Source organism: Dipodomys spectabilis, unplaced genomic scaffold (assembly GCF_019054845.1).
Source record: "Dipodomys spectabilis isolate Male_0828 unplaced genomic scaffold, ASM1905484v1 ptg000009l, whole genome shotgun sequence".
NCBI lineage: Eukaryota > Metazoa > Chordata > Mammalia > Rodentia > Heteromyidae > Dipodomys > Dipodomys spectabilis.
In genome coordinates this window covers 30,074,243-30,101,151 of record NW_024870686.1, presented here as the reverse complement: position 1 = coordinate 30,101,151, position 26,909 = coordinate 30,074,243, and the positions used below count along the sequence as shown (strand labels likewise).

The 26,909-nt window shown below is 40.4% G+C and overlaps 1 protein-coding gene across 1 annotated transcript; it reads left to right on the top strand.

Annotated features, from left to right (window-relative positions):
* The first annotated feature begins 14,379 nt into the window (after positions 1-14,379).
* Npy5r (neuropeptide Y receptor Y5) lies at positions 14,380-15,964 on the top strand. Its single transcript, XM_042702123.1, has one exon. The coding sequence runs from the start codon at positions 14,398-14,400 to the stop codon at positions 15,736-15,738; it is 1,341 nt and encodes a 446-aa protein (XP_042558057.1). The 5' UTR covers positions 14,380-14,397; the 3' UTR covers positions 15,739-15,964.
* The last annotated feature ends 10,945 nt before the right edge of the window (positions 15,965-26,909 follow it).

Genomic DNA, 26,909 nt, shown 5'->3' with positions numbered 1-26,909 from the left:
AGATTTCTTATCAACACCTAAGACGATCATAAATGGGCACAGAAGGGTAGTATGAAGCATCCCTGTACATCTCTCCGTTCAATTTATGTTTCCTGTCCTTACTCTTTGGTTTAAGAACTTGCTGTTGTTTTTCTTCCTCCAGATACATATAAATCTAGACAATATCCAAACATCCAAGCATAAAATATTGTATAATCTGACTCCTCTGAACTCATGAGATCACTTAGCTACCACCTTTCACTAGTGTAGCATGTAGGTAAAAATAACTCAATTGCACAGATTTTTGTATTAATACCCTACAGACTATAACTTCAGATGAGCCTTAAGGATTACCCAGAATCTCCTGGGCCTGCCTTCTTCTTTCCTGAGCTGTTTTAGAATGTCATCTCTTTTGCCCAGCTCTCTACCCCTTACCCTTATTTTCACTGGATTCTTCTTTCTCTTCCATTTGAGTCAAGCCCATCATGGATTTACTCTGTAACTCTCATACTCCTGGTTTTGGCAGTGGATCATTGGAACAGCTGCGTCTGCCCCCAGGCTGTGTGAGTCACCGTAGCCTGCTGAATTCCAAACGCTATGGCACAGAGGCAAGCCATCTCCACTGTGTTCTTCTGCAGTACTTAGCTGGGCAACCATGAGCAGAAAAATCTACACATCATCAGATTCTACTACATTTTGTTGATGGTAAGTGTTAACTGCAACATCTCTTTACTCAATCATGTACCTTATCTTTTTGGCCCAACACTAAAATAAAAACGAAGACAAACTATCTCATCTCTTTCTCACAGTGACTCTCTTCCCCATGCAGCTCTTTCCAAACCACCTTCCCTTTCTTGGAAAATTAGACACGTTTACTTTTCACTCAGTTATTCTGGGAGTTATCTCAGAGTTATTCTGCCCAGGACACTAATGGCTGAAAACACTGAAAAACACAATCTAAGCTTCATTCTATTTACCCATGTGCCTCGTAGGCCTTTTGTGACTATCCTCTCCTCCAGGAGTCTTCATTTTCTTTTACTTGGTTAAATACATTTCAGCCTCTTTCTTACTGGATCTTTTTCTCATGTTCCCTAGGATCTCCCATTTCCAACTACTTTTGAGATGTTTTCTCTCTAGTATCCTATCATAAAAATAGGCCATAGATAACCTTTTTTATCAGCCTAAACTAATCCCACATTCTCTTTCTCTTTCTCTCTCTCTCTCTCTTTCTCTCTCTCTCTCTCTCTGTCTTTCTCTGTTTATATCAGGCTAGGTCCATTAGCCTGCTAAGATCAACTCAAATCTTTACACAGCTAATTGTTTTCAAGAGACAAAACGAACATAATTTCAAGCATTCAGAGCCCATTTGCTTCGTATTAGTTGAAAAGGTCTCACATTTGCTAACCATACAGGAGACAGTTTCTGTAGCTATGAAAGACACCAAACCACTGCTACATTCTGGTCTCTCTGAGCCACAGTATCCTTATCCTACTGCGGAGTGATTTCACCTACACCTGTAAGATATCTCCAATGCTCTCCATTGCCCTTCTGCCTCTAAAGTCCCCATGTCCTAAATCATTTGTTAGGTGTTAGCTCCACCCTGTTGTCTCTGGAAGTTCGTGAAAGATACCACTCCTGTCTGTCATCCTTTCAAGGACTACTTGAATAAACGTGGTGCTTTTTGTGATCCATTGTCTTCCTTGATCAACCCTGACATAGCACTTTACCAGATTCCATCTTACTCCACACTCTCTGTCTTTCTTCCTCCCTCCCACCCTCTCCTCTCCTATCTCATTGTTAATGTTTAGGGATACTCTTCGCCACCTATGTCCCTGTATGCTCACAACCCAAAGTACAAATCTGTCTGGGTTTCCCAGGCAAGTGTGCATCTCAGCTCCCAGGTTCTGTTCTCCAGCACATCAGCAGATCCTCAATCTTCTCCCTGGAAACAGGATCTAGCTATTTTCCCAGCTTTTCCTTCCCTCATACTCTCAAATAATAGTGGGTCATTTACTCCCATCAATCCTTATTTCCCAAAGTTTCTTCCACACACATTGTTTCTATTCTGAAATCTCTACTTATTTGTCTATGAGCACAGTCTCTGCCAGCATCTGCCTTTAGAGCTACCCGGGGATATCTCTCCACCTTCAATCGTCCAGTTGCTGTCCATCCAGAGCCTTCAAGCAAAGCACAAGCACAACCTTATTTGGTATCAACCTCTATCACATGCATGTGAGTTATCCTGACTCATTTTTATCCTCTTTAAGGTGGGGCATGGTGTCCCTCATGCCCTTATTGCCCTCCATCTTACTTGCCTCTCTCTGTAATGGACTTGTAGAACTCTCACCCATTTCTCAGTTCAAGCATCTTCTCAACTATAAAGCCCTCTGTGGTCCACCTTCCCACCTCCTCTCATAGGCTGAGTTTGCATTCCGGTCCAATTTCTTACAGAATTGTTTCCTTCCAAGCTAATGCAGAACTTACCTCATTAAGTAGCTGTTATTTATTTGCAAAGATCTACTACTACATTGTGATCTCTTGAGGGCACCAATTCGTTTGGTTTTTACCAGCCCTTTAAACTTAAAGCATAGAAGAGTATTAAAGGTTTTGTAAAATACTGAAAAGGTTTTGTCAAAAGATTGAACAAAGTAGGTTTCATGATTTCCCTCATTTGTAAGAACTAGAATATGTCTATGACATTCTTTTTTTTGGGGGGGGAGTTGGTTGTGGGACTTGAACTCTGGGCCTGGGCACTGTCCCTCAGCTCTTCAGCTCAAGACTAGCACTTTACCACTGGAGCCATAGTATCACTTCTGGTTTTCAAAGTGGTTTATTAGAGAAAAGAGTCTCACAGACTTTTCTGCTCCAGCTGGCTTTGAACCACGATCCTCAGATCTCAGCCTCCTGAGTAGCAAGGATTACAGGCGTGAGCCACTGGATCCCATCCTCTATGATATTCTTAGCAGGGAATCTCAATAACCCAATTGCTTAGTGCATAGGACCACATACAATGAAGTATATCAACATGAACTCTAATATATGGAAACAAAAGGTTCTTATTGTGTCCTGTAAGTAGTTTGTTTGTTTGTTTTTTGTCTTAGCTTTCTGTACTTTGTGTCTTGTATACAAGATTATTCAATATGTGGAAGGGAAAGGGAATCACAGAAACAGCAGCACAATGGATGAACCAAAGCAACACTGATACTCACTTGACACTATATTGGATATGAACCTTCCAACTTGGGGGAGAGGAGGATAGGAGGGGTAAGTGGGAGATAATGAGAGATGGGGTAACAATGATTAAAAACAAATGTACTCATGACCTTACCTATGTAACTGTAACCCCCCTGCTCATCACCTTTTCAATAAAAAGAAAACTTACATTAAAAGATTGAACAATTAGGAATAGGATAGGATTACAAAAATTTGGAATACCACAAAGTCAGCCCATTTATTCATCTCAGACATTGAAAACTGCCTTTTAATGTATGCAGTTACAATGGATTATGGCAATTTTCATGCATGTACCTTTTCCAAACAATTTTCTCCTACTATATTTTTGATAATTTGGAGTTTTTATATGTTTTTCTGCTTTCCACAACATATGTGGATACAAATAATGGATTCTGTACCCTGTTACAAAATAGGCTAGATAGGAAAATGCTTCTAATGCTCCTGAATGAAACATCCCATATATTTTTTTTCTACCAGTGTGCTAACATGCTTTTAAAAGCTGAAATGCCTGTGAAAAATGATCAGTGTATGAATATGGTAGCACAGACTTTGGAAAAGCATGGTTCTTCAATCACATTAACTTTTGATTTTTAGCTTAGGCTTTGAAGAGCTCTCTAAACATTCCTTTTAAAGACTATTCAAAACAAACCAGCATAACAAAAATAAATAAATAATAGGTTTCCTTTCATTGCAGCTTAAATATAGTACAGCTATATTTAGATAAAACTAGATTGAAAAAATAATTCACCATGAAAATTATTTGAAAGGAAAACAGCTTTACAGATACTAATGAATACCATTGTTCTAATGTGTAGAAGTGAAGGTCAATGAATTTATATGATAAAATATTATGTCCCCAAAGGATCCCAGGTTCTCTAAGTGATAGAGAGATAGAGAGATGAAAGATGGCTTGTGGATATGCAAAATATTAACCTTTGTTGGGAAAGAAAGTAATTATGCAGCTCATGCTAGTTGCACAAAAGAGGATATGCCAGTTATAAAACTGTCAATAGGCTTTTGTTTCTGCCTTTTCTTCTTTTTCCTTATTTCTTTTGCTTCTTTTTTTCTTTTTTACTTTCTTACTAATACAGGTGAGAGACAAACAGTATCTGTGAATATAAATCTTCTCTGAAGATACAAAAATACTGCTTTCCTTTTTTTTTTTTTTTTTGGTTATGGGACTTGAACAGGGTCTGAACACTGTCCCTGAGCTCTTTTGCTCAAGGCTAGTGCTTTACCACTTTGAGCCACAGCTCCACTTCTGGTTTTCTAGTGGTTAATTAAAGATAGCCCCAGGTAGCTCTAAAGCTAAACTCTTTTAAAAATATGTATTTATTAACTTTAAACAGTTGTACAAAATGGTTTCAGTTCAACAGTTAGTTTATGAGTACAATGCATCTTGACCAATACTAATCACGTTTCTTCCATCTACCTCCATCCCCCATTCCCTCAAATCCTTCCTCCCCTTGAACCCTCACCCCTGAAAAAATATGTTTCAGTGAGGCCACATAGCTAATTTGGGACAAAACCTGACTACAACTCAGGTTCTTTGAATTTCCTATCATACACGTTTGTATGGGATATATGGTCATATAAACACTGATATATACACATATATCACATGTGTGTATTTTAATGTGGAAAATTTACTTCCAAAGGAGAAAGGAGAATTGTTCAATCTCTCTGGAAATCAGTCACTATTTTGTTTTAATGGTTTAATCATTAGGGCATCAAAAGGAGAAATAAAACTCTGCTTAAGAAGAACTTGGTGAAGTGTTTATATTTCCCCTGGGGCCCTTGAAATGGTCATTGAATTGCTTGGTAAAATGACTTTATATACTCAGAACTCTTGATTAATTTTTTAAACATCCTTTGCACAATCAATATGTACTAATAAAAAAGTTATTGCATAACGATAATGCATTTGGGCAGTAGAGCTATGGCTCAAAGTGGTAGAACACTAGCCTTGAGCAAAAGATCCAGGGACAGTGCTCATGCCCTGAGTTCAAGCCCCACAGTCCACCAAGAACAAAACAAAACCAAAAAAGATAATGCATGTAAGTGAGTTCTTTATGTTAAGCTCTAAATGCTCATTTTTTATGACAAATTAAATTGATTATTCTGAAGAAACAGATGCAGCAAAGAACATCACAAACATTTTTTGATAACACAAAAAAGTGGTCCTTTTCACATCTTGTAAGTCTGATGGATTTAAATTTACCAGGTCATATGACAGGCAGGAAGAGTAGTTGTAGTGGTAGATTACTTGCCAAGCATGCAACAAGCCTGTGTTCAATTCGCAGTATCCCCTAAAAAAGTGGACACAGAAATATTTACTCCTAATGAGTGCCCGCAAAAAATTTTAGAAGAAAAACATATATCCAGCAAAGTAATATTCTTTTCTCTAGTTTATTTATCCCATCCCTCTTTTGTTGTTATTGTTGTTGTTGGTCATGGGGCTTGAACTCTGGGCCTGGGTGCGGTCTCTGAGCTCTTCAGATCAAGGCTAGCGCTCTACCACTTGAGCCACAGTGCCACTTCTGGTTTTCTGAGTGGTTTATTGGAGATAAGAATCTCACAGACGTTCCTGCCTGGGCTGGCTTTGAACCGTGATCCTCAGATCTCAGCCTCCTGAGAAGCTAGGGTTACAAGCATGAGCCACCAGCACCAGGCCCCCATCACGCTTATAAGTAATATATCAAACCCTGTATCCTTTGAAATTGTATCAAAACCCTTCAGTATTTGTTCTCCAAAGTCAGTAGCTATTATTGAAATAGAAAAATGACCTTAACCAAAACACTAGATGTGTTTCTCAAATTAAAAAAAAAAAAATACCCCAGGCATGATTGTCCAATAATTTGTCTTAGGAGTCCCAGGTGGGCTATAATTTTTACCTCTACCAATAAACCTTTTATCTTAACCTATAAAGAATCATGAAAACTGGGAAATAGCCAGTTTAATTTTGTAATATGAATAATAAGCAGCTAAATTTCCCAAGGGAGGACTTTAGAAATAGTGAGTGGGAAAACTACAGAGTGCAGAGATGGATTTTACCATTATATTGCCAGAGGTGGCACTCCTTCCTCTATGTGACTGCTAGGCTACATCACACACAGCAAACTGCCCTGTTGTGTCCTAGGAAGAGGAATAAGGTACAATGTTGAATCCTTTATATTATCCCTTTATATTACCTCTTTCAGCAGTGTATGATTGAAAATTTTTTCACTTGACTAATTCTTTAAAAAAAGTGATTCTTACTAATTTGGTCACTGTGTGTCCTTAATACTGTATATGGAATTTCAAGAAGGAATTTCAACTCCCTTTTTTGCAACTTGCACGCTTACGTTTCTCTGGGAAAGGAAAATGGGCAGGTTACCAGAATCTGTGTGGGCCTTTTACTTTCAATACGCTAATAATAACCTTTTCTTCAACATAAAGTTTCTTCATGTCAAAAGAAAAAAAATTAGTGGCAAAAACAAAGAAATGGATGTTGCATTTTTAGTGTGCAATCACCTGGGATGTCAACTGGTGTTTGAAGATAATCACTGCGGGTGTCAGCAGTTTTGAATGTGTATCTGTGTGTGCAAAGACTGTGCAAGGGATGAGAAAAGGGAATTTTTAAAATTGTTTTTAAGTAGTTGTACAAAAGGGTATCGATTTAATGTGTTGGTTTATGAGTACAAAGCATCTTGAAAATGTCACCCCTAAGGGCAACAGTGTCTTGGCCTTGTGCCTTTACATTAACAGTACAATAGTTGAAGTTAAGAAAGTCCAAGTTTAAGTGCTTGTTTTCTCAAAGTCTTTTCTGTTTGATGTCTTCATCCTGTTTTTTTTCTTTCACACTCCAGACTCCACAGACCACACTTCAATGCCTGTTGTTGGCATCTTGTTTCAGAAATAAATCAAAGAAGAATACAATAGTAACTTACTTTCAGGAAGCACTTAGTTAAGCATTCTTGGGTTGCTCCCTAGCTGTTAAAATGACGCTACACTCTGAAGATCCCTGGAGCACTGAGTGTTGAATTAGCAGAACAGGCGCCCAAGAATCATCTGACCTCTGGGATGCCTGCTAACAATGGCTACCCCACGTGTTCGACTTACAAATTGTAATGTTCCTATGAAAGTCGGCTTAACTGCCAGAGTGTGGGGCCAACAGGATTGTACTCAGAAACACCTGAGGGTTCATACAATACGCCTCTTGTCATGCCCTAGTAGCTCTCCTTTCCCTCTCCCTTCTCTCCTCCTTCTTTTCTCCTCTCCTCTCCTCCCCCCTCTTTCCTTCTCTCCCTCTCTCCCTCTCTCCCTCCCTCTCTCTCTCTCCCTCTGCTTCACACCCACGCACATGCCTACAGTATCTGCTAGCTAATGATTAGCTTAAAAGCAGTGCAAACCTAATGCAGATTTGAAAACATTAGGCGTGGAAATCGCACTGGGCTGAGATCAGAGGCCAGGCAAAATTGTGGTTTGCCTGTTTGTTTCCCGTGGAGTTGGTGGCTGCCCACATGGCTTGCTTATTTACTTATTTGTTTAGGCCAATGGCAAGTCTCTTCACCTCTTCATCTTCTTTGGTTCTTGTTGTCTTGGGACACAGGACTTGATTGCATTTGCGCCTCACCCTCCAGCTCCACACAGCCTGCCCACACCCAACACGCCCGGGTCTGCCTGGGCCCCCGGCCGGCCGTGGGCACCTCTCCGCATCCCCGCATTCCCGCACACTCTGTCCTACCTACCCCTCCCCACGTGGAAGGACGCCCCGCCGCTGAGCTCGGTTCTGTCTGGCTTTTTGCCTCGGTGCCACCCTGCTCCCCCAGAACAAAGAGATCGCCGGCCTTGAAGCTCTCCCTCACCAAGCCTAAGCCCCGCGCGCGGGGCGCGCGCCCACGCAGGTCCCTGGAGCGGGGACGTAGAGATCTCCTGGCCCACCAAGTTCACGAGTCCAGGACTAGGCGCCCGGGGAGCGCGCGGGCCTCCACCGCATCTGCTCCCCAGGTCCTCCCGAGAGAAGGGTAGAAACTGGCCCCCCCCCCCCCGGGCCCCGGCCCTTAGGACACGCTGGAGCGGGGCAGAAGCCCCGGAGCAGGATCTCGGGGTGTGGGGGGGCGCGGGGGGTGTCCTCGAAGCGGTCACGTGTTCCCAAGGCGCCTCTAAAGCCCTCACTTCTCCCGCCGCCTCCTCCTCCCCTCCGCCCCGCTCGGGTCGCCGTGTGCAGAAGCCACCGCGCGCGCGGGGCCGCGTTCCCGGGAGCCGAGGCGCCGGCGGCGGCCGGGGACCCCCGAGGTACAGGGCCCCCCCTTTAGCATCCGGTAGCCCTGGTCCTGGTGCGCGGGCTGGGGCGGGGAGGGGAGCTGTGCGCTCCGGAGCCCCAGGAGCCCGCACCCCTGTCCTTGGTTCTGAAGCGTAGCGCGGCGGGGCTCCCCATAGGCTGGGATGGCTGGGAAAAGGGGGGTTAGGGTGGGATGTAGCGGGGGGGGGGGGGGGGCCGGACAGGCAGTTGTCACGCGTGCAGGGAGAGCCGGGACGGGATCGGGTTGGATTCTTGTCTGGCCGGCAGGTCCCTGGAGTCCCCAACTCACCCGAGGTGGAGCCGGCGCCGCGTCAGGACCCCCGGAGAAGGTCGGGGAGCCACGCACGTGTCGTCCCGCAATGGTTCGGGGGTGGCGGGGAGGGCTGGATGGGGAGCCCCCGTCCGCTGGACCAGCTCAGCTCCGGGTGCAGCTCGGAGGGGCGATCGTCGCCCGCAGGGTGCCCGGGGGTGGTGATGGCTGGTTTTCCGTGGTCACCTGGCTCTGTCGGGGACAGGGGCTCAACCTGCGGGGGGGAGGGAGGAGGGTCGGTGTTACTCTGCCTGTCCAACTTGCTCGGCTGTCCCGGGGCTGGCGGAGACCCAGGAGGCAGCCGCGCGCCCAAGCCTCCCAAGGCGAGGCGAGCTGCCAGCAGCACCGCACACCTGGATCCCGGGGGCGGAGGAACGGGGGGAATTCTGATCCCCAAGTTTGCAGACCTTTTTATGCTGTGTGAGAGGTTACAGCAAAGCCCCCCTCCTCTCCCCTCCTTCGCCCCCCCCCAAAAAAAAAAACCAAACCATTTGCCAGGGTCCATGGAAACAACTTGAGATTCTCTCCGTGGCTGACTTGCAAGGCTGAACGCAATCTGAAATTCCAGGTTTCTCAGAGGAAGAGAAACTCGGTGGTTAGAAGGCAGGAGGGAGGGCGCCTGTTAGCGCCGAGAGCTGTATCTGTCTGTCCATTTCCAATGTTTACCAGATTCTCGCTTTAAGAACAAATCGTCAGACTGTTTGAGAACATGGAATCTTCCCCTGGTTCCAAGACCACAGCAGAAACGACCATTTATCATTGCTATAGTGTTAATTTTATTATTTTTGTGTGATTGGCATGTCTTGAGAGAAATAACATGCATTTTCCCAAGGCAGGAAATTATCTTAACAAAGAAACTGTAATTAAATACACAAATCAGTTCTTTGTAGATTCCCCCCGCCCCCTCTCTAAAGGACCATCTATGCTCTTAAGATGTTTAAAACTTACTGAGAGGATTTCGTTTGTCTAGGAGTCAGATTACAGATCCGTTTATAAGGAAATTACAATAAATCTTTACAAATACATTGATTTATTAAAGTTATTCCTGCTCAATGTAAAACTTTTTCCTTTTTTTAACTCAGAGAAAATTAAAGTTGAGTGTTTTAGTTGGGAACCGTCTTGGGTGGCAATACAACTGCATACCATAAGAGAACTCCATGTAGGAAACAGGTGTAAGAAAGGGTTCACTTTGTCTATAAGACTTTTTTTCCTGAAATACTATTTCTCCTTCCATTGTTAGACCACTCTCTCTTTGGTTATATTTCATAATTCCTATAGTAGATGCAGCAAAGCTCTCATACGGCGTGGCCTTCATTACTTGCAGAATATGTGCATTGCATAAACTGTACAGGGTTCATTAGGGCACTTGTTGAAAAACAGATTTACAGACAGATTTATTGTAGGTCTGTTTACTGTGTTTGTTTTCTTTTCCAGGAGGAAACAAGCAACGAAAGGGGTAAGTGCAAGGGGGAAAATTCCTTTGTGTATTTATTTACTTACTTATTTAATTTGAAAGTAATTCCTCTAGTTTAGACTTCTAACTTTGAAAGAGATGACCTAACTTTTATCGGATGATTTTCTCTGTTGTTTCCTGACTACAAGAAAGTGTGTGTGTGTGTGTGTGTGTGTGTGTGTGTGTGTGTGTGCGCGCTCGCGCGTGCACTGATACTTGGTACTTGGGCTTGAACTCAGGGCCTAGGTGCCATCTCTTTCCTTTTTCACTCAAGGCTGGTGTTCTATCACTTGAGCCACAATCTCTAATTTTGGCTTTTTGGTGGTTAATTAGAGAAAGTCTCATGGACTTTACTGCGTGGGTTGGATTTGAACTGTGATCTTCAGCCTCCTGAGTAGCTAGGATTACAGGTGACAAGGAGATGCTGAATACCACGTCTCCCTGTCCTCGTGGAATCTCCAGAATTTTGTTGTGACGAGAAATCATGCTTTGAAATGGACAGAGTGCTTGCTTTGTGAAGAGTACTTTACATGCTATGTTTGTGGATAGGATGGGGCTAGGAGAAAGTTTACTACTCAGTCACACCAAAATAAAATAATGAATGAATGGGTGGATGGACGAATGTTATAAGAAAGAAGACACAGGAAAAAAAGATAATCTGGTCAATCTATCAATTGGAACTTAAGTTGCCATTATACTCATCAACAGTGCAATGCTTTATGCTCTATCAACTGAGTAATGCATTAGAGTTAGACGAATGCCATCCTTTGACTCAGCCTCCACTTGGGGCCCTTGCAGTCAGTCTGCAGTTACCACGTGACTTTGAATTAATTTCTCAGAGAAAGCTCTGCCCACATTATATTGTATTGGTTATTTTTATGCCAGTAGAGTCCAGCACAGCACAGCATGTCAGATGTTCAATAAAACTTATTGACTGAGAGAAGGAAGGAAGAGCAAGTAATTTTATTTAGCTATTCATTAATTTAAGGAGCTCTTTTTTAAATTACATACACATTATCTACTTTCTTACATGTACATTATCCACATTTCTTCTTCAGAAAATTTTGTGGAGCAATTTTCCACGGAATCAGTGTCATAGCTGAAGAAGCACAAAGCTATTTTATGAATGTCACCCAGTTTCTCTCTTGTTCTTACCACCTACCACAAAGTTAGGAGGAAAGGGTTGATTCAAGATGATAAACTAAAGCCAGGCACAGCAATATTTGCCTCTAGTTCCATCTCTCAGGAGGCTAAGGTAGGAGCATGGAGACCAATCTAGGCTATATAGTACATAGCGAGTTCAAGGCCAGTTTTGGCTACCTAGGGAGACTTTGCCACAAATAAAAGGAAAGACTAAAAGAAGGATGGAGAGAAGGAAAGAAGGAGGGAAAGAAGGAAAGAAGGAAGGAAGGAAGGAAAAGGAGGGAGGAAAGGAAAGGGAGGGAGAGAGGGAAGAGAGGAAGGAGAAGGAAGGGAAGGGAAAGAAATGAAGGGAGGTGAAAGGAAAGGATATGAGAGTACAGGAGGAGAAGAAATAAAAAGGGAAGAGGACAAGGGAGAGGAGGAAGAATAGAAAGGGGGAAGAAAGGAATGAAAGAAGGAAATGAGGGAGTCAAAGCAACAGTTATGCAAGAACACAGCCACAAATAGCCTGTGATATTTGAAACACACGATCATGAATAAGATAACTCAAGCCAGGGGGGTAATCAGAATCAGGAAATTAGGCAGAATCAACAATCAAAGCTGCTTTCATTAGAAGCCAACTCACCTATCCATGGGAGTTCCAGGGAAATGATTGTCTAGTCATAACCTGAGTCAGTCAGCAGGCCACTGCAAGTCATTTTGTACCAGTCACCCCTTTTCTCCCGAAGCAATACCAATGTCAATTATATATCAGTGTTATCTTTAGACATTTGGATAGATCTATCTTTACAGGAATGCAAGTAACATCTGGAACTCCATTACCACACTATCAGCAGTAAAAGACTGTAATAAAAAAATCTTTCAGCTTTTCTTGTCGCATAATGATGACTAGCATCTTATTTCACACAGAGTCCTAGGCCAAAGAGCCAACTCTGGAGATGCCACCATGTCAGGTGCTCCACCAATTAAAGAGATGAACATCAGGGAAGAGGGAAGCAAAGCATTTTAGCACATCTTCAGTGGGCTGGCAGAGCTTTAGAGCTCTCTATCAGGGGTGAGAGGTATTCATGACAAAGCAGCTCATCAGAGTATCATGGCTGACCATTATTGCGGTGCTTGTTCTACAAAGGGGTTGCCTAGAAATTGTGGCCCCCATTACCAGTTGATGGGAAAGTCTAGTCCCCATGAAATAATGACTTGTGCTCCATGGAACAGCAGTGTCTTTAGAGGTGATTGCCTATCTTTACTGAAAGGCTCACTGTTGTTTGTGGTAGTTTCATCCCTTTCTGTAAAGGTTAAGGTACAGATTCCTATGAGTTCTAGGATCCAAAGCAACTGTCAGAGAGAGTAACTCAGTAAAGCAGACAGGTGCACAATCAAGAAAGCGATGTCAGGTTCTATTCTGCTTTTAATTAATTTGTGGTCCTAAGTGAAGAGTGTAAGTACCACCAACTCTAATTACTAAGCAGATTCTAAGTACCTGTGCTATTGGTTATAACTAACTGCATATGAAACTGAAGTTAAATTACTTATGATGAATCTCCACATGAAGGACTTTACTATGTGTAAATTGATTGGACCAGGTCTTTCATAAACTGAAGATGACAGTGTTTACGCTTAAGCACATATGTCACTTTCAAAGTTTTAAATGTAACCTTTCAATTACAGATCTAGAAATAAACATATACATATTGATATGTAGCAAAAGTGCTTTCAAAACTATGTGTAAAGAGATCCGTATAGAAATGTCTATTAGAATTGTCTTTTGTTACCTTCAGTTTTCTGTAGGAAATTATTATTTTTTAAGAAAAGAGAAATGTTCACTTTTACTGAACAAATGAAGGAATCCCTTTTGCATGTTATGAATATCTTGTGGGCACTTTTTTTCAATTTAGTGATGGTAGTAAGGGGAGTGTTTGAACTCAGGACTTCACACTCAACTTTCTTACTCAGTTGGTGCTCTACCACTTGAGCTACACCTCCAGACAATTTTTTGTTTGGTGTGTGTGTGTGTGTGTGTGTGTGTGTGTGTATGCGTGTGTGTGTGTGTGTGTGTGTGTGTGTGTGTGTGAGAGAGAGAGAGAGAGAGAGAGAGAGAGAGAGAGAGAGAGAGAGAGAGAGAGATGGTGTTTTGGAGATGTTGTTTCTTGGACTTTTCTTTCCAGGCTGGTGTTAAACCACAACTCTCTGGACCTCAGCTTCTTAAGTAGCTAAGATTACATTTGTAAGCCACCAGCACCCAGTTCATTGTGCTTTCACAATTATAGGATAGCTTGATAAACACTTTTCGGATACATACTGTATACACTTTCACCCTGGGGTAATGTTCTATGCTTATGAAGATTGACATATTTAAGTTACTGGAATTTTGTTTAAAATGTTCGATGTCTTTTAAATATTAATTTAACACCTGCAGTGGTGAACTTTGTGATTAGTACCTTGGTGAAGAACTGACAGATTGTTCTTAAACATTGCTTGTAAGCAACTAAAGTCGACTGTAGCCATTATAATGGCAGTAATCGGAGGAGATCCTGTCTGGTTTGGCAGACTAAGTAATACGTTAGGTTAGATGGCTTTCAGATTGCCCTTGGTTCATGTAGGAAAGAAAGGAACTTTTATCTATGTACCAGGTATCTTCATTATAGAATATCAGACATGAAGTATTAAGTGATGTCTCTTGGGATTCTTAGTTTTGCTTTTCCCTTTCCTCATATTATTTCCCACACAAATATAAAAGCAAAGTCTGCTGCTTTATTATAAGTAAGTACAGTATAAAACTGATGATAACCCTAAGTTGGTAGTCATTGCCATTGGCTGAATTTAAACTACAATGTGCAACAAGCAAAGACTGTTCTAAATCTTCTTAGATGAATAAAATAATGGGCACAAGCTTGAAAATGTAATATCCCTCAGAATGGATTAAGTTGTATCACTCACAGAATTTGTTCTTTCCAGCTGCTAATGAATGTCTTTTATTCCAAGCAGGATTCTAATATGGATTTAGGGCTCAAGGAGTATGATAACAAGACCCTGGCCACAGAGAACAGCACTGGTACCACTCGGAATTCTGATTTCCCAGTCTGGGAAGACTATAGAAGCAGTGTCGATGACTTCCAGTACTTTCTCATTGGACTCTATACATTTGTAAGTCTCCTTGGCTTTTTGGGAAACCTACTGATTTTAATGGCTGTCATGAAAAAGCGTAGCCAGAAGACTACTGTCAACTTTCTCATAGGAAACTTAGCCTTCTCTGATATCTTGGTTGTGTTATTTTGCTCGCCTTTCACGCTGACCTCTGTGTTGCTAGATCAGTGGATATTTGGCAAAGTCATGTGCCACGTGATGCCTTTCCTCCAGTGTGTGTCGGTTCTGGTTTCAACTTTAATTTTAATATCAATTGCCATCGTCAGGTATCACATGATCAAACATCCTATCTCTAATAATCTGACAGCGAACCATGGCTACTTCCTGATCGCTACCGTGTGGACACTCGGTTTCGCGTTTTGCTCCCCTCTTCCAGTGTTTCACAGTCTTGTGGAACTTCGGGAGGCGTTTGGTTCAGCGTTGCTGAGCAGCAAGTATTTGTGTGTCGAGTCGTGGCCATCTGATTCCTACAGAATCGCTTTCACCATCTCGTTATTGCTCGTTCAGTACATTCTGCCTTTGGTTTGTCTCACTGTAAGTCATACCAGTGTCTGCAGGAGTGTAAGTTGTGGGCTGTCCAATAAAGAAAACAGACTGGAAGAAAACGAGATGATCAACTTCACGCTTCATCCATCCAAAAAGAGTGGGAATCAGGCAAAACTCTCTGGCAGCCGTAAGTGGAGTTATTCCTTCATCAGAAAACACAGGAGACGATACAGCAAGAAGACAGCCTGTGTGTTGCCTGCCCCAGCAAGACCGTCCCTAGAGAACCATTCACAGGCACTTCCAGAAAACTCGGCTTCTGCAAGAAGCCAGCTTTCTTCGTCCAGCAAGTTCATACCCGGGGTCCCCACCTGCTTCGAAATGAAACCTGAAGAGAGCTCTGATGTTCACGAAACGAGAGTGAAGCGCTCCGTGACAAGAATCCAAAAGAGGTCTCGGAGTGTCTTCTACCGTCTGACCATACTGATCCTCGTGTTTGCTGTGAGCTGGATACCTCTGCACCTGTTCCACGTGGTCACCGATTTCAACGACAACCTCATTTCAAACAGACATTTCAAGTTGGTGTATTGTGTTTGTCATTTGCTTGGCATGATGTCCTGTTGTCTTAATCCAATTCTCTATGGATTTCTGAATAATGGGATCAAAACCGACCTGATGTCTCTCATTCATTGTCTTCGTATGTCGTAATTCTGTTCATGAGGCTAAAAAAAAAAACATTGAAAACATCGCGCATATATCTCCACGCGAGTGATGTCTGCATAATAAGTAGAACTATTGTTGACACATAGAATTTAATTTATGTAAGAGAGTTCTAGATGTGAACATTTGTGCATAATGTGAGAGTTTTAATGTGTTATGTAATTACTTTGTGCATTTGTATACAGCTATCAATCTAGGCTGTAATTTCATTCAAAAAAAGTTTCATGTTAGCTGTCAGTAAAAAAATGATGTCTTTGTTGGAAATAAAAGTTAATACCTAACCAACTCAATAGTGTTGTCCATAAACTTAAAAAGCAAAAATATTTTTCCTGAAGAGTATTTAACTACCCATTTGAGAAATTCCTTTTAGATATATATCCTTATTTCTATCTTCATTGCTATCTGTGTTGAGTTTATGACAATACAAAATATTTTTTTTTTTTTTTGTCGGTCGTGGGGCTTGAACTCTGGGCCTGGGCGCTGTCCCTCAGCTCTTCAGCTCAAGGCGAGCGCTCTACCACTTGAGCTACAGCACCACTTCTGGTTTTCTGGTGGTTTATTGGAGATAGGAGTCTCACGGTCTCTCCTGCCCGGGCTGGCTTTGAACCGCGATTCTCAGATCTCAGCCTCCTGAGTAGCTAGGATTACAGGCGTGAGCCACCAGCGCCCGGCTGACAATACAAAATATTTAGTATACCCAGGAAATCATAACTAAATGACAGATATATGCTTAAATTATATTCGTACTTTAAATATCAGGCACATTTTTGAAAATTCTATAGGAAAATTAATGTCTCATATTTGTCAGAAGTGGTAAAATTATCAATTTAACTCCTAGTAACACACAATTGTTTTACCAAGTAAAAGTAAGTTTTAATTTTTTTCTATATTTGTAGTATATTTAACACCACCAAATAAATGGTACTTTCAGATATATCTTCTATATTTTAAAATATAAAGTCTAAATGACATCTGTGTTTCTGTTAAATAATTTTAAAGACTAAATGTTCACAGAGACTAAGGTTCATACAAAGTAATATTTCTGGTTATTTCCATTTACTATGTATACAATGTGGAGTTTATTTGCTGTCTTACTAGACTTAAATCAAAATTTTCAACTATTTGAACTTTTTGTTTATGTATTTCTTTTTGCCAGTCATTTGTTTGGTTGCTTGAGGTTTGCTTGTGTTTTTGTGATGCTACAGGTCAAATCTATGGCCTTGTGAATGCTAAGCAAGTATTCTGCCACCAGGTAATATCTCCAGTCTTGTTTTGACAACTTTTTAAAGTCTTATAAAAAAAAAATAGTACTCTTTGTTGAGTAATTGAACATATGGATTATACGTATGAGATAATATTGATGCCTTTTTCAGAACTTACAACTGATTTAAGCATTTCCCCTGTGTTGATTCCTATTCATACCAAGTGAAAAACAATAAAACCATAAAAGGCTATTTAACCAATAGTCCAGAAGCTTTGGTTCTGCTCCATTCTCTTTCCCCAAAAGATGTCAATACGTAGAGGGAGTTGCTCTGACCTCACCGGTGGGGAAATGGTGCTGGGCCTCAGGTGATCTCTGCAGCTCCTGCTGACCTCCAGCCAAGGGGTCACAATCATGGCTGGCTTCCATGATATATCAGCCTCAGCCTCAGCTATATAGTGGATGGTAGCCAAGGCATGCGACTCAGCCCGAGTCCTCCATCTCCTGTTTCCCAACACAGTGCTTGGCTATATGCATTGCTTGATACCACCTTCATAACCATATACCAGCACTCTTCTCCATTCCTTTCCAGATGCAAGGCCCCACCTGATTTTAGAACATGCTTTCCTCTAGCCTATTTGTTGCCATATGAACGTCTTTCCTCAAATGTTTATATTATACTCCCAGAGTGGAGACGTCGTGCCCACCCTTAATTTTCTCTCATTCTTTTCTCTCATTCTCTTTTCTTTCCTTCCTTCCTTCCTCCCTCCCTCCCTCCCTCCCTCCCTTTCTTCCTTCCTTCCTTCCTTCCTTCCTTCCTTCCATCTTTCCTTCCTTCTTTCCTTCCTTCCTTCCTTCCTTCCTTCCTTCTTTCCTTCCTTCCTTCCTTTTCTTCTTTCTTCCTTTGAATCCTAAGGGAATGTACTTACTTTTGCTTTGTAAGAGTGTCCTCAACAATATCCTTTTTCACCGCTCTATGTATGGCCTACACCAGCTATGGCCAGAACATCAGGGTTTGCTTCTAGAATATGAGACTTTTATTACAGAAACCTTTTCCCTCCCCCAATGCTTGGATTTAAGACACTTGTCACCATATGAGCAAAAAGAAAAAAATATCTATTCTGACAAATGAATGATTATTTTAAAAACATGAATGTTTTCAGTTCCACTAGAATACCCAAGTTCAAGGTTTGCTGTTAGTGTCCAAAAGGGGGGAAAAAGAAAAAAAATAAGACTCACTAATGAGGACAAATAACATACAGAGAGATAATCCATCCTATTAGAGTAATTAACATTAGTAAATACATAATAACAGTCAAACATATCAGATTTTATAGTGGTTGATAGATGAGCTTAGTTAAACTTAGTAAACTAACCTGGGGCTCTTAAACTATTGAACTTAATGGAACTAATTCATATTCCATAATTAGAGATGACTGAGTGTTTTTAATAATTGGAAGTTGAACAGTTTGAATAGGTTGTTGGCCTGAAATCATTAAGGTTAGGATTAATGGTTTTAGAAAATTAGTTATGAATGGGAATGTCTTCTATGGAGACTTGCTTAGTGAGTTAGACAAGTTTTGTTCAGTCAGCTCTCCATTACTCAAGGGCTGATTATATAACTCTGTTTTCATTCTTTCCTGGAGTCTGACACAGTATCTATCTCTAATGGAACCTCCCCAAATCCATGGCTTGGGGAAATAAATAGAGATGAAATTATAAACAGTCAACCTCATTGCTTTTTAACAATTATGTAAAAATGTTTAACTTAGGAAGCAGGTTCAATTGAGTTTTAGTGGTTATTTAAATTATTGTTGTTAGCACTGTAACCTATTAAACTATTGGAAAAAGAAAACACTACAGGGGAAAAGTAAAGCAATTGAAAAGATGAAATAAAGAAGACATTTGTAATAGGATTATTTTAGTTAAAAGCTATTTATCGAATGCTTCTCCACTGTCATTTGAATGTCACCTCTATAACTCATGTGGAAATTCAATTGCCATCATAACAGTAGTAAGAGGGGGCTCCTTCAGAGATCATTAGGTTATCATGACACTTTGTTCATGAGATAGGCCCATTATCTTGCCAGTAGCTTTGTTGCTGTCATAGCTTCCTGTGTGTAACCCTCCTGCTCTCTTCCATGCTGTGTGATGCACTCTGTCATGTTGCCGTAAAACAAGAAGGCCCTCATCAGATGCTCGCACTTGGCACCATGGTTTGCAGCCTCTAGCGACCCATTTTCTTTTCTTTAGAAGAACTCAGTCTGCCTGGGTGTGCTGATTGTGTGCCTGTAATCCCAGCACTCAGGAGGCTGAGGCAGGAAGGTGGAGAGTTCAAAGCCAGCTTGGATACATAACATAAATTACATAGTAATTAATGGTGTAATATGCAAATACATGTGTGGCCTCCTAACACTGGCCATCACAAAGTACCACAATCTGGGTATTGATTGTGTCACAGTTCCCAGTGCCAGCAGTGTGAAACCATTGTGTCCACGGGGTCAGGATTCCACGGAAGCAGAGAGGAATCCAGGCTCTGGCTGTAGCATGCACTCTGGCCAGACCCCAGCTACTCAGCCTAGCTGACAGGCATCAATGCTCCTTGCAGCTGCTGGACTTGGTTTCTTTCCTGTTGTCCTGTGATGCTCCTTCTCTTTGTGTGTCTCTGTGTTTCAATGTGTCCTTTGCTTCGAAGGATACCAGTCATATTGCATTGCTTCCCTGCCTTCCAGTGGAAGTTCAACTCCTCTAATTACATGCTCAATGACCTTATTTCCAAGGAAGGTCACATTCTGAGGTACTGGGGAATTAGGATTCTGATCTATGTATTTTGATGGTGGAGACATAATACAACCTTAAACAGCATACACATTCCATCCTCCTCTCTTTCTCTTGTTCCCTCTCTCTCTCTGCCCTTTCTTTTCGTTCTTTTCTTTTCCTTTCTTTCCTTTCCTTTTCTTTTTTTTATATATGTTTATATTGTACAGAGGGGTTACAGTTACATGAGTAAGGTAATGAGTACATTTCCTATGGAGCATTGTTACCTCCTCCTTTGTTTTTCCCCTACCGTCCCTTCCCTCCCCACCTCCCCAACTCCTTCCTTCCCCAACTCCCCCCCCCCAAGTTGTAAAGTTCATTTTCAAGTATCTTGTACATCTCATTGTTACTTTCCTTCCTTCCTCCCTTCCTTCTTTCTTTTCTTTCTTTCTTCCTTCCTCTCTCTCCTTCCCTCCCTCTCTCTTTCCCTCCCTCCCTCCCTCCCTCCCTCCTTTCTTCCTACCTTCCTTCCTTCCTTCCTTCCTTCCTTCTTTCCTTCCTTCCTTCCTTCCTTCCTTCTTTCTTTCATTTCTTCCTACCTTCCTTCCTTCCCTCCCTCCCTCCTTCCTTCCTTCTTGTGCTAAGGATGTTCTTGTGCTAAGAATGTTCTAGTCAAGCACTACATCTATAACAATGAGTGATAAGAGCCTTAGAACCACACAGGTTAGGATGATGTTGATGGAGTGGAAGGAGGAGGTGGCAAACTGGGTGTAATTTCAGTGGGATAGTTTTGTAGCCTTAATGAAGAGTACAACTTTCATGGAAAGATTGAAAACATGAGGAAAGTATGAGTATCAGGAAAAAGAGCACTTCCAGGCAGAAGCTTGGGCTTTGAAGGGGTGACTCATTTTGAGTGTTAAGGGAAAAGAAAGGAAACTATTGTAGTAGAAATGCAATCAATAGAGGAAAAGAGCACAAGGCATTTAGGGGCAGTTCTTACATATCCTTGCAGGCATTTGTAAGTACCCTGACTTTCTTTCTTAGTAAAATGGGGAGCAATTTTGATATTGGCCAGAGATGGAGCATGACCTGACTTGCTCTAAGAGGATGACTGTCGCTATGACAATAGACTGTTCCTCTGTCTCCCTTTACAGAATTCGCAATTGAAGATGCTTACACCAGGAACTCACGGGGGTTACAAAACAGTGAAATTTTATTCTACCATTTTTTCCATACCAGGTAGGTCGATGAAACATATTCTGTTAATCTATAATTTGTTTACCCCATGGTATAATTCTTCGAGGAAATACAGATGACAGCCTGTCAAAAGCCAGGCAGTATAATATTGGACCTAGACAACCTTGAATACTTCCGATAATGACATTGTACTCCATATGATTTGTTCATAGGTCAGCCTAATACTATTCACATAGTCCAGGTCAAATTATATGCATTCTCAGAAGAGTTAAAAATCAAGAGTTTTTTAGTAGTAGATCTATAGGAGATACTCTAGAATTTTTTTTCCCAGAGCTATTGTAGCTAGAGCCCCATATTACTCTCAAATTCAACAAAGATGCACTTTTCAGTAAGAAAAGGATGTCAAGATTTATAAGTATACTCTTGAACTTTATCTCTTCCTTCCTTCTTTTCTCTCTCTTTCTCTTCTCTTTCTTTCTCTCTTTCTTTCTCTTTCTCTTTCTCTCTCTCTTTCTTTCTCCTTTCTCTCTCTCTCTTTCTTTCTTCCTTCCTTTCTTTCTTCCTTCCTTCCTTCCTTCCTTCCTTCCTTCCTTCCTTTCTTTCTTTCTTTCTTTCTTTCTTTCTTTCTTTCTTTCTTTCTTTCTTTCTTTCTTTCTTTCTTTCTTTCTTTCTTTCTTTCTTTCTTTCTTTCTTTCTTTCTTTCTTTCTTTCTTTCTTTCTTCTTGAATTCAGGGCCTGAGTGCTGTACCTGAGCTTTTTTGCTCAAGGTAGTACTCTATCATTTTTGACCCACAGCACAACTTCCAGTTTTTTGACAGTTAATTGGAGATAAGAGTTTCACCGACTTTCCTTCCCCAGCTGGCTTCAAACTGTGATCCTCAGATCTCAGACTCCTGAGTAGCTAGGATTACAGGCAAGAGTCACTAGCACATAGCTACTCTCATACTTTCAACATGAAAATTCTTCTTGTTCTTAGTATTTTGCTTTAAACACAGGCCTACAATCCCTGATCTGACTTTGCTGTCCTTATCTGATCTAAACTGTTGACCCCTTTAACAGTATATTTATCTTATTGCAGAAATATTAATACTTTTGATTTTACAATGTTACTCTAGATCACAGTGGATATAATAAATGCTGAAGCATACAGATAACCATAATTGTATATATAATGTAAAATTATTATGAGCCAGGATAGGATAAGGATGTCCATGCACCCATGTTCATTGCTAGGATATGATAAGGACATCAGTGTACCCATGTTCATTGCAGTACTACTCATAGCAGCCAAATTGTGGAAAGAGCTCAGATGCCCCACAATAGATGAGCAGATCCAAAAAAATCTGTACCTATATGAAATGTAACTTTTTCTTTACACAACCATTAGAAATAATAAAATAATGTCATTCGCAGGGAAATGGATAGAACTTGAACAGATCATGTTTAATGAGGTAAGCCAAGCTGAGAGAGACAAATGGCTCCTGTTCTTTCTGATATGAATAAATTAGATGTAACATACACCAAGATATGATAAATTATTCAGGATTCTAGATACTTGCATACAGTGAGACCAAAAGAGGATAATCTTAGAAGAAAAACACAAAAATGCAATGCCTAAGCATCTCTTCATATTATCTAAAATAATAAACATGGGCTGGGAAGGTGGCTCAGTGGTAGAGCGTTTGCCTTGCATGCTTGAGGCCCTGGGTTTGATTCCTCAGCACCACATAAGCAGGGGGAAAAAAAGCCGGAAGTGGCGTTGTGGCTCAAGTGGTAGAGCGCTAGCCTTGAGCTGAAGAGCTAAGGGACAGCGCCCAGGCCCAGAGTTCAGGACCCATGACCGACCCCCCAAAAATAATAATAATAAACATACTGAAACAAACTGCAAGATAGGGAAGCAAGAGACCTCTTTTTTCTCTTTCTTAGTTGTTGATGATTCTGTCTTCTTTACTCTGTGTATGGTGTATTCATGTGTATATCCGTGGGAGGGGGCAAAGGGAAGGGTACAGAACTCTAGGGAAAAAGGGTAAAAAATGCAGCAGTGGAGCTCACTGGGCACTGAGAGTGATGATACAATTCATGGGTGGAGACAGGAGGGACTGAGAGAAAGTGAGGGAACAGAAGACAATATGGAAGGAAATTACTTGATTCATGTAATTGTAATCCCTCTGCACATCACCTGTATAATAATGATAAAGTAAATTTAAAACATATTTTTCCTAATACCTATGACCCAAAAGTTTTGGGTACAGATTTATGAACACCCTGCAGTAAATAAGTTGGATATTCCTCTTGCCTCTAAGGTATGTATTCATGTTAGTCTCTATTTAAAAGGAGTCATGGTATATTCATCACCTGATTCTTCACCTCCTAGTTATCTCTTATTTTAAAAATTGTATCTTTTTTTAGATGCTATCTTGAGTAACATGCTGACATTTAAACTCTGTAACCTTTGAGACAAAACTTCTGGATCTACCAATAGTATTTGTCAGGCACATTACAATTCTGTTAGTCCTGAGTAATTGGACACTACGCACCTATAGTGTAAAATGCACTTGGCATAAAAAAATACTTTAAATTTGTGATTATCCTAACTTACTTTAAAGAAAGTGAAGCATCCTATAATAGATGTAAAAAAATTCAACTAGAGATGTAATGAATATCAATACAGGTCACTTAAAATAAAATCATCACTCAGCATTGGTGGCTCAAGCATGTAATTCTAGCTGCTCAAAGGCTAAGATCTGAGTATTAAAGTTTGAACCCAACCTGGACCGGAAAGACTCTGAGACTCTTATTTCCAAATAAACACAAAATCTAGAAGTGGAAATGTGACTCAAGTGGTAGAGTACTAGCCTTGAGCAAAAAAGCTCAGAGACAGCATCCAGGCCCTAAGTTCCAGTTGTAGGATTGGCAAAAAAAAAATAATAATAACAAAATTACTATGTTAAACGACTGCTTAATCGAAAACTCAATAGATAACTCTGCTTGTGGTGATCAAAGAGGAAGAAAACAAAACAAAAAGAACATGTAAGTACTAGTCACAGGAAGTTCGCTGTAATCTTGGACTTTGGGCTCTGAGGATTCCTACACTCAGTATTTAGCAATCTTAAATTCTTCCCACCAGCCAGCCTGTCGTTTTTCACTGACTTTTTCTCTATCAGTTTCCCACATCCTTTTCACTTTTTTTCCTATTTCTTTAAATCTTGATTAAAACTAGGACAGATTCCCTGATGATCATTTTAATGATTTTTCTTAAGGAACAATCACTTTCTTATAAGAAAAAAATCTTGATTTCATCTTCTTAGAAAATGACAATGGATGGATGAATTTTTTTTTTGCTTAAATCAACTCTGTTTTTATATTGCCATACTGGTTCCATTAGAGTTTAGACAGCGGAGACCTCAAGTGAGATTTTTCCTTCAATTCCTAAGTTCTCTAAGGCCCACTTTTTCTGCCTCTACAAAGTGTCTTTGCTGTTTGTCTTCCAATAAAACTGATTAAGTCCAGTGATCACATAGAGACTCTTTTTCACATCTTATTTTCAAGTACTTTTAAAAGTGGTAGTATATTAGCATGCAACAGAAAGATATAGAATTGTAGTGATAGTATTATCTATTAGATATCCCAGTCTTACCAACAAGCCATGTGGTGGCATGCATCTGTCCTCCTAGCTACATGGGACATGTAAATACGATTAAAGCTCAAACTTTAGAGGGAGAAGGTAGGCAGGACCATGAGACTCTATGAGGAAAATATCAAAAGGAAATGGGGCTGGAGGTTTGGTGTGAGTGGTAGAGTGCTTTCCAAGCAAGCACAGGGTTCAAAGTGAGTTCCAAACTTCAATACTATCCCCCTAAATATGTATATATGCATATTATGTATCAAGAATAAATAGGAAGTAAAATGTTGCACCCTAGGCCCAACCCACAAGATGTCTGAATCTGGTTTGTAATGTGGATGGAGTCAAAGGACTCCTAAAAGCCTTCTAGGGTATTCTGATAGTCAGCAGAGATGATGAGAACCTCCTAACTTAAGGTCAGGACTACTGACTCTGAGTACTGAATCTTCAAAGTGAGTTTTCAAATCAGGAAGTAAATTTTCCTAGACGGATTTGGGCATTTGCATTTACATGTGTTTCTTTTTTTTTTTTCTTTCTTTCTTTTCTTTATTTGCTTTGTTTTCTCTTTCTGTAACTCCCACTATGTCTACTTTGTGCTGCTCATAAACTAAGCTTGTTTTAGAAAGTTATCAATATTTCAATACACAATCATTTTCCTCAAGCTGTTTTTGCAATTTCATTGTCAGATGATATTGCTGTTTAATTCTTATGCTCTTAAGTGTTGTTTGATGTTTATTGATATGCATTTGTTGTGATGTATATTTCTGATTCTTGTAGATTTAAGTACTTTTGTGTTTTGATTATGATTAATGTGACTATATTTTGACAGTCCTAACTCCATTTTGAGCTTTATCTTGTAACACAAGTTAAACTGAGGCAAGAGGCTGGCTGAAAGTCTTCCTCGACAAGAGGCTGATGGATTTTCACACTGACAATTACATGTAAATTTGCAAATAAGACGGATGATCTTGGAAAAAGACTATTTCCCTTTAAAACTTGACCTATGGAAACTGAGATGATACAAGTCCCAGGATTCTACATGCTGGTGGCTTCAATTGGCATTTGAGATACATTTAGTCACATTTGATTGTGATTCCACTCTGAAAAGCATCTGTCTTTCAACGCATCATGTTTGATTCATTAATAGCACCCAATGTTTGAATAATTTTCTTTCTCTTATTCTTGCCTCCCTCCTCCATCTATTCTTTCTGCTTGTTCTACTCCCATGTTTGTTGCAGTAAAGCAATTCATCTTCAGACTATCTTTGCTCCAGCTTATCATTGATGTTAAATCGTTACCTGCTATTGGGAAACTAGGCTACTCTGGTTCATTGTATGTGGCAATACTCTAGATAAGTTAGGTATTGCAGCAGCATGCCTATTTCTCTTTTCTGGCAATTGCAAATAATTATCATAATCTCTTCCTTCTCAGAATAAGCCTGATTCTTTGGCATAATGACAAGTCAGGAGCAGCAAGCTAAATAACAGACCGCCAGCTTTGGGTAGCTTGCACTAGGAGACTGCGCCTCTGCCATTTCCCACAGTTTCCTTAGTGACAGCTATGCTATCAAATATATACAGTGGCTGGAACTTCCTTCACGGACCAGATAGCCTGTGAAAACAAAGAATTCTCCAGACTCAAAAAATACAATTTACCCTTTTCAGTGTGTTTCCTTCTGCTTTGACTTCAGTTTTCTTTGATGTGTTTTCCACGATTCCGGGAGTATGCTTACCACTATCATCTGTTTTGATGCTCCAATGTAAATTTATAAATCCACTCCTTTAATGTGATGGCATTAAATACAAGGAATGGATAAACTCATTAACCATGCTAGCTTATTCTGTTCTAAAGGTGAGTAACTCATCTATTCTAAGAACTAGATGTTAGTTTTCAGTACAGCATATAAGATAGCTGAAAGTGATATATTGATCCAAGTTTTCGTTGTTTTATTTATTTATGCATATTGTGCTGTGGATTGAACCCAGGACTTTGTATATACTGAACATATGCTCTACCAGTGAACCACCTCTATAGCTCCTGAATTTTTTTTTTTTTGGATAATAGCGTTCTTCTCCAAGGTCAAGTTGTTTTTTCTGAAATGAAGTTGAATATATTTATATATTCTAGTGTCAATTTTCACTTATGTTATTTTATACTCCTCCCCCAAATGAGGAAATTTATTTTATATTCTGTCATTTCTAAACAGTTTATCTCAGGTAATTCTTTATTACCTTTCATGTGTTTTCATTACTTAACCAGAAGCACAAAATTCTATTGAAAAGAAATTTCAACATTAACAGACATTTTAAAGAGTTTTCTTTTTATTATCACTTATAAATAAAAATATACTAACTATGAAATTACTAGTATTCAGTTGTTTTG

What these genes read in the sequence shown, in the direction of transcription:
- Npy5r (XM_042702123.1), top strand. Translation starts at nt 14,398, where the DNA reads ATGGATTTAGGGCTCAAGGAGTATGATAACAAGACCCTGGCCACAGAG.